Source organism: Oreochromis aureus, linkage group 23 (assembly GCF_013358895.1).
Source record: "Oreochromis aureus strain Israel breed Guangdong linkage group 23, ZZ_aureus, whole genome shotgun sequence".
NCBI lineage: Eukaryota > Metazoa > Chordata > Actinopteri > Cichliformes > Cichlidae > Oreochromis > Oreochromis aureus.
This window is the reverse complement of record NC_052963.1, coordinates 24,294,369-24,303,103: the sequence shown is the minus strand read 5'-3', so window position 1 is coordinate 24,303,103 and position 8,735 is coordinate 24,294,369. Positions and strand designations below refer to the sequence as shown.

Genomic DNA, 8,735 nt, shown 5'->3' with positions numbered 1-8,735 from the left:
GGAGCCTGTTTTCACTGGCAGGATCTCCTCCTCTGTCTCTAACAGAGCAGCAGTGTATGTGTACTGTCCTGCTGGCACTCTGTCCTTCTACAGAGTCTCCTCTGACACTCTGATCTACCTCCACACCTTCAACACCACATTCACTGAACCTCTTTAACCTGGATTTAGAGTATGGCCTGGTTCTTCAGTGTGTCTGTGCTGAGTTGAGTATAAAGAGTGTCCTCCTGTTAGAGAAACTCTCTGACGGTTGAACAGGTAGTTCAATCTGTACATGTCTGTCTCTTTCACTCAGAAACATGTGTCCAGATTCATGGATTCAATCAGTTGATGTTTTAAACTCTTCTAAATGATTCCTTGGGAACTTCTTCCTCTTCAGTCCATTAATGATGGAAGCTACAATTATTCCAGGATTCATGTTGTTTTTCTGTCCTTTTCCACTCAAAGTTATTACAAGAAGTGTTGTTAATTGTTCTTTATGAATCATGCAAACAGTGTTATGTTAATATAAGTGTTGTATTAGAAATTTCAAGGATGACAAAATATAATATGATTAAAAAATAGTAAGCTACCTCAAATTGCTTTTTAATTTAATAGAACTTGAAATGTTTTTCAGTTTGTAAACAATTAGTATTGCAGTCAGAAACATCAAGTTATTCTTAGTACTGTATAGTTGCAATGAATAAGTTGTCCTAACATAGTCATCTTAAGTAAGCTTTACTCAATTTTTTTGAGGCACTGAGTTTGCATAGTGGTTTTTTTTTTTTAGTTCTGGGAACTAATTAGATTTTACAGTGTACTCAAAGGTAGATTTGGGGGATTTGGTCTGCAGTGCCATCAATCCTCAAACTCACATTATCTATTTGATGTTACTGCAATAAAATTCCCTCCATCCATCACTCATCCCAGCTGATCCAGAGTAAGAATTGATTTAATGATAATCCCAAAGCCTGAGATACGCATAAGTATGACTTTAGTTTCTCCAACCAGACAGCTGACTGCAGATCAGAAGAATGAGGGTTGCTCTGATGGTTGGATAATACCAAGAGCCTTATTGGATATTTAAGCTTTCACTGCAAACTATGACACTCTCCAATAGAAAATCACATCATGCTTTAAGTCATCAGAACTGTAGCTGCAGCACAATAAAAGCCAAATTTAGTTTTTTACATTTTTAGTTTATTTGGTAGTAAAATCTAACAAAGGAGATGTCAGGAAGGACAACGCTTTATCGACATATACAGGCAACATATTAAAGGGTTATTTTGCTGGCAGCCCAGCAGTTAAAATGTTTTCATATTAACATATTGACACATTTGAATCTTGAAAATATGCACTCATTGTACAACCTGTGTAGTGCGTGCACTATATATGGAAATGTATATCTAGAAGCTGATTCATCAGGAACTGTTGTTTCTCATTCAACCCTTTATTGATTGAGAGTGTCTGTTTGGTACATCCAGTCTGTGAGGGCCTGTGGTTACTGGGTTTCTCTCTTTTGTTCGCAACTTATAGATGTTACAGCATCTTTGTGTTACTTGGTTTGAGTGGACAGCATTAGCTTAAACATGTCCATTCCCCTGACCACTGCTGCCCATGGTCCTGATTAAAAGCTGGAATAATGCTATTGATTTATTAATATATATTATTTCTGCACTTCCTGCCTGTGTGTGTGTGTGAGAGAGAATGTGAGATACTGTGCAATCACAAATTCATAAGCCTCTGATAGCCATGTAGAGTCATAGCTTTGTTTCTAGCTGCACGCTTTACTGTCGGTGTCTGGTGTTAGTGTTTGTACAGAGTACCTACAGGAAAACCTCTCTAAAATGTGTGCACATTATTCTGCCAATTCTTTCCTCTGGTCACTGTTTAGGGGTTGAAATCAACTCACAAAAGTACATGTGTTTTGCAGTGCTCATTGAAATGACTTGTCTTCTGAATTTTCTCTCTTTTTTTTTTGAGTTGTTTGTTTGTTCTCACATGATGCAATCCAATTTGCATTTCTGCTATGAAATCAGGTTTGTTTCTCTTCAGTACTTAATACTAATTTTCCAGAATGTTTGACCTTTTAATTCTTCCATGAAATATGCTGTGTTGGATACATGCCATCAGTGTGACGCAAATAAATCATTGTAAACAAATATTTTATAAAATCTATAAAATATAGAACAAAAAACACATTTTAATGTATAGGAGGAAGATCAGTCACACTTAAATCAGGCTGAAGTAATAGAGTGAAAAAACGTAACTGTACAAGGGAGCTGAATTTGCTTTATTACTTGTTCATCTGGATACTGGTGAGGTAAATTAGGGTCCATCCTGTTGGTGCTCTTTAGTATGTGAGGCCAAACAATTTTAAATCTTAATGCTCCGATCTTAATTCTTAAAGTCAACCTGGTCTTAAAACTTTCGTCAGCACCTGAAGCGGACTATGATCCTGCAACATGAACATGATTTACTACAACTATAAATCACTGTTACAGACATTTGGCCTTTTATTATTTATTCCCTGAGTCCATTTGCAGCTGTAAACTAATATGGTAGAAGGTTTTGTTAACAAGTTCCATTAATGAGGAAAACTGTCACAGAAAAAATAACCACTTTCACCCATGTCATGTAATATAAAATATGAAAACCGATATATGTTAACATGTTTATGGCCATTTGTTCCAGTTATGTCAAAGTACCAAACATAGTTTTCTCCTGATTGCTCACTTATTGCATCGCTCCTCTGAGAAGTAATTATAGAGTCTCTCTACTCTGTCCTGACTGAAAAATGCAGAGTAGAATAAGTACAGTTATCACAAAAGTACAATGAATAAATATGGCCGACTCACTGCATTGATTAAAAAAAAAAAAAAAAAAGTTGGCCTTTTTGTTTTGTCTCAATAGTCTAACAAAAAATAAAATAACTGAATCACCATTATTACAGAAGTTTTAGATCAGGATGGTCATCTGTCAAGGTTCAGCTGAAAACAGGTCCCCGGTAGCTGCCTGCAGGACTCTCAGGTTTAACAGGTAAATATAAAACTGAGCAAATTAAAGGAGTGTAAAACAGCTGGGGAACAAAGCACAGCTGAAACCAATCAGGATAATGAGACGCATAAGCAAATATAAATACATTATACCAGAGACAAATCAATATCAAAATAAAACAGGAAGTAACTACATGAAGGATCACATGCCAAAGATAAAAACTTGACAACATGATACAAATGGACACAGGTGAGGCTGTACTTAACTGAAACACAAAGTAGTAAATCTAAACCAATACTCAAAATGTAAACAGAACCCAAAGAAAATGCTGCCTAGATATACTACCTCCCTCTGTCCCATCTGGGACTCTTACCAGTGTTGGTCCCACACTGAGGCAAGTTTGTGTTCCATCCTATTTTGCTGAGGTAACTCCTCTACTGAAGAAACAGAATATTGTTGCCAGCTCTACTGTTAATTAAGGCCTTCTTTAAATCTAACATTCAAAATCTTGGAGAAATATTTGATTCTCCTCTGGGCCTTGACTCGAATGTAAAATCATTGATTTTTCTTTAATTTAAGGAACATTTCTAAATTGCGACATAAGGTCTCCACAGCTGAACTGGAAAAAATTGGTCATGCATTTGTGTCATCGCGTTTAGATTATTGTTATGTCCTGTTTACCAGCTTGAACAAATCATCTCTTTCTCGACTCCCAAGCTACACAAAGAAACAGTCTACCACCACAACTACATTTTCTTGACTCTGTGGATTGTTTTAAAAAGCAGTTAAAAACTTTTTTGTTTAATCAGGCTTTTTGCTGAGATTTATTTATTTTATTTTAAAAGTACCTGTTAACTTTACTGTATTTTATTATTATGTTTTGTATCGTCTATTTTGGCACCTAACGTTCTTGTTTATTTTAGCCTTTTGTCAACAGTGCTTTGTGACCGCTTGTCTGTGAAAAGCGCTTAGTAACTTTACTTTACTTACTTACTTTAATGGAGCTCGATTAGACAATTGAGCTGCATCAAAGAAAAATCTGTAGCAGCTGAGAAACAAAAGCTATATCAGGATGAGATATATCCCGAGCCTCCATATAAACTGTCTTCTTAAAACAACTACTTGACGATGATTCCTTCATATCTCAAACTGCTTGTGTTCCTTGAAGGCTGCTCTGTGCACGATGTTGTTGCTGTAGAGTCTAGAAAGAGACCAAAGCAGAGAGAGCAGACGTCACTCATTCACTCAGAACAACATGAATCCATGTGAGCTCAGACTGTGAATGATTCCTCTGAGAGTCTGAGGAGAAACTCCTTCACTGATGGGGACTGATTCATGTTGGCTCACCGCACACAGTCGATGGAGGGGTTGATGGAGAGCAGCTGGAGCAACACATCAGTCGAAGCATCAGTGATCTGATTGTGACTCAGACTGTAACACAAACACAACAAGTGGCTCTAAATGATCGCTGCACATTATATTATTGTAGTGTGTGTGAACCGGCTGATGTTATTGGTGCCTCCCAGAGAAGGATCAGTGTGTGACACTCACTCCAGGACTTGGACTTTGTGCAGATGTGTGATGAGAGGGAGCAGCAGCTGGTCAGTGAGCTGACAGTGACTGAGGTCCAGCTCTGTCAGCCCTTCACACGAGTCCAGCATCTGGACCAAAGCACCACAGGCCCTCTGATCCAGCGTGCTGCGACTGAGATCCAGCTCTCCATCCAGGGCTCTACACAGGGACACCGCCCGCCTCACTGTGTCCCTCTCACTGTTCACAGGAACCAGAGACAGCAGCTGGAGGAGGACAGTTTTACTGACTCTAAACAGGACAAACAGAGCAAAGGGAAACTGTCAGGATGCATCAACACCAGTGTGAACGAGCTTCTGTCTGGTTTAGACTCTTCAGTGGTCTTTCCCACCTGAGGCGGACCCTGTGAAGGACAGGAAACAGCAGGTCCAGCACGCTGTCCTCCACCTCACAGTCTCGCAGGTCGAGCTGTGTGTCCCGGCTGCTGTGTGTCAGGATGGTGGAGACGGCCCTGCAGTCATCAGCAGTCAGACTCAGAGGCTCAGGCTGATCCTCCTCTGGTAGCTCCACACAGGAGGAGCAGGACAGATCCAAGCTGTGCTGCAGAGTCCTCAGCAGGCCTGACGCTGCCTCCTGCTGGACGTCACAGGCAGCACAGCAGTGGATGAACCTCAGCAGCTGATTCCTGTCAACACTGCAAGGAAAACACATCCAGAAATGAACCAGCTGATAACTCTGTGTTGAGAGAAACAAGCACTAATATCTGACCTGAGATGAGAAACTTTGTCCAGCATGAAGAGGATGGACTCTACTCCCTCTGCTGGTATGGAGGTCCACAGGAGGTTCAGTTTGACTCCGTCTCCATGTTTGAGGATGAAGATCAGAGCAGCACAGTCCACTGAGTCCAGCTCTCTGCAGCTCAGGTTGATCACATGACCAAGTGACCTCAGTAAACTGGGTACAGCGTGACTGTCATGAGCTCTGTAGAGCTCTCTGATGGAGCTCATCACAAAGCTGGGACTGGGCCTGAAAACAAACAGTTTATTTCCAACTTTGTTTAAAGTCCATAAACTGCTGATTAAAGATGAGACAGCATTTCAAATCCTCCTGATTAAACAGCAGAAACTGTGTTTGGTAAAAGATCAAACTACATTCAGCACCTTTTAAACACAATCCTGTCCAGAAAGGGAAGCAGACGTGTGGTTTCCTCCTGTAAGAAGAGGTTCTTCCTCAGGTCCACAGTGATGGTCTGAGCTGACGACTGCTGCAGCAGATAGTGAAGAAGCTCCCAGTTCAGACAGCAGGAGGTCAGGTCTCCACCAACCTTACTGAAGAAGGATAACGTCAAGTCCTTGTCCTGGATTTCATGGAGGAGACACAGAAGCTGCTGGAAGCTCTCTTCACTCAGTCTGCAAAAAAAAAAAAAGAAGAAGAGAAAAACAAGTTAATCTGTTTTTAAAAACTACATTTTATTTGGCCTGTGATGTTCAGGAAAGACATTTACTTGACTGTTAGAGGACCATCATGGAGCAGCAGTGTAATCAGACCCTGAGCAGGGATGCAGCTCTCAGTCAGGTCTAACCGTCCGACTGTCCAGTATCTCAGCAGGGAAGCCAAACTACTGACAGCCCTCAACATTACTCTCTGTGATGGTCGGGCTTTCTTAGGCACAAGAGAAAGCTCTTCAACAGCCAGTGGACAGACCACTCTGCCTCTTCTTACCCACTGAAACAGGAGCAAGGACATGTCGATGGAAAGCCTGAAGATCAGAGAGACAAAAGAGCAGAAATGATGAACACCAAGAACTAAAGATTCAAAGTGGACAACAGATAAATGGTGTTAGAAGAACAAGAGAGAGTCATGATTTCACTTCCTGCCTCAGACTGTGTAGTTGTGTTGTGTGTCTAAAGAGGAGAGCGGCTCCTCTGGCAGACATCTTGCTGGGTGTGAGGATGAGATCCACTTTAGAGCCACACAGTTTGAGAACTCTCCCCACAGACCAGCAGATTTTCCTGTGTAACTCTCCTGTTAACAGCAGCTGGAACCCCAGGAGCTGCAGCAGAGACTCCAGCTGCTGGGCCTCCTCTCTGGATCTTACAGACATGGATGTACACACACTCTGGAAGAAGTCTGGATCACAGCTGAAACACAGTGAAGATGAAATGAGAAAACACAGGATGAGCTACACTGTCAAACGCTATAGACCAGACCTTCCCAAAGTGTGGGGCCCGCCCCCTAGAGGGGGCGCGGTATGAAAAAGGGGGGGACGCTTGGACACTGCAAGCACGGGGCTCCCACACAAACGCAAAGCAGGAGATGAAGCATTGTTTCCAAACCGACTTCATTCTAAGCCAAAGACTAGAAAATATGGTGAAGCATATCTTCCCTTTGGTTTCACCTGCACAAGAGACAAGGTACTTGTGCAGGCAAGTACCTTGTTTCCCCTGCAGAATTGGTTTTCCCTTCATCGGGAGCACACGTTGGGCTGTTCAAATCACGGACAAACAGTATCCCAAATTCTTGATTTTTAGTTCACGCACACTTGTTGTAATGACTCCTGAGATTTTGGAGATGTTAGCTCTTTATACAGTAATGTTACAGCGGGATACAAATAATATCAGGCTGATCCTGCCACAATTTGTTCCCCCTGTTCAAATCACGGACAAACAGTATCCCACAGTTGTTCATGTTTTTGAACCCATTTTGTACAGAGAGGCATTTAAAAAAAAAATGTATTGATAGCAATGTTGAATATTATTACACAGGAAAAAAACAACTACACGTAAAATAATCACACCGTGACGCCTCTGCCTTTCTAAATGGAGGGACAGTAACTGCGTGTGTATATGTAAGCGTGTAAAACCTGCAGATAGTCAGATTAACAGTAACAGTATTTTGTCTCTATCTGCCATTCTGCAATTCATCTCATGTAAACAATAACATGCGCACAGCGTGACGTGAAAAAAGGCACATACCTTTGACATTGCATGATGAACTCTGTAATCCTCGTCCACACGTAAACGCAGAAAAGGAGTTTTAAAAAATCTCAGTTTTTGGTGATTGAAAAACACCGTTTACGTGTGGACGAAACAGCTGCGTTTTCAAAAATACCCGTGTAGGTGTGGACGTAGCATAAAAGAGTTAGTAGTTTATTTTCTTACTACCTGTAATTTATTGCAGATTACTTGTATTTGCTTAATTGTTTACTAAATGTTTGAGGTGTGAAATAAACCGCAATGGAGCAAAATATGGGTGTGTGTGTTTGGAGGATGTGTTTGTGCGTGCGTGTGCGGGGGGGGGGATTTTTCTTGTAAAACAAAGGGGGGCCTAGCAAAAAAGTTTGGGGACCACTGCTATAGACTAATATAATATTGAAAACAAAGAACTGATTAATGAAATCAACCATTGACTGGACTCAAAAATGTACAAATGAAAGTATTTCTTAACATTTATCTAACCTGAGCTGTGAGATATAAGGCAGACACTGCAGGAAACTCCTCACTTCACTCTCTTCATGTGAGCAGCCTGTCAGCTCCACTTGTTTCTTCTCTGGTTGGAGTTTCAGCACTTCCAGGAGGATGGAGGTCTTTCTCTCTGAGAGCTTTATGGACCAGACTGCAGGAGCTGACTGGAAAACTGACTGTAATGATGGAAGGACACTCAAGCCTGTTATAGTCTCATAGTCCTTCATATGAGAGTACAGATCCAGCAGGAAATCACACTGATAGTCATCATCCACGTATCTCTCATTTAACGGGAATGTTTGATATGTGCACACTGATGATAACAGCTCCAGTATCTTCTCTCCTGTCCGCTGTTCTCTCTCTGCTGCTGCACAGAACAGATTCACAAAGAACCTGACTGCTTCATGAAGATCTGACCTATCAGGATCAACACTGAAACAATAAGAAGGAAACATTTAGTGATGATCTGAGCTGCATAAACACAACCACACACTACTGATGGACTCCATCTTGTCCATGTGTGTCCTGTATATGATGAAAGTCCATTTTAAAGCCATCTTCCATCAGAGCAGCTGAACATTGTTTTTAGACTGTTACTGACTCACAACACAAACACTAATCCTGTGTGTGAAATCACTGCGTGCTGAACTGTAACTGTCATTTTATTTGCTGTCTGACTTTAGAGAGTAAAACACTAAATATCAACAACATAGAAACACAGAGTGGAACAACAGCAGCTTCACCTGCTGCTCAGATCACACACGTGGA

The 8,735-nt window shown here is 41.2% G+C and overlaps 1 protein-coding gene across 1 annotated transcript; it reads right to left on the bottom strand.

The window, feature by feature from the left end:
* Positions 1 to 2,250: 2,250 nt before the first annotated feature.
* Positions 2,251 to 8,010, bottom strand: LOC120436494. The gene is made up of 9 exons (XM_039607550.1): positions 7,962 to 8,010; positions 6,381 to 6,644; positions 6,008 to 6,262; positions 5,664 to 5,912; positions 5,272 to 5,529; positions 4,895 to 5,197; positions 4,525 to 4,794; positions 4,321 to 4,404; positions 2,251 to 4,174 (listed from the first exon to the last, which is right to left on the bottom strand). The coding sequence occupies exons 2-9, from the start codon at positions 6,605 to 6,607 to the stop codon at positions 4,111 to 4,113; spliced, it is 1,710 nt and encodes a 569-aa protein (XP_039463484.1). The 5' UTR covers positions 6,608 to 6,644; positions 7,962 to 8,010; the 3' UTR covers positions 2,251 to 4,110.
* Positions 8,011 to 8,735: the final 725 nt, after the last annotated feature.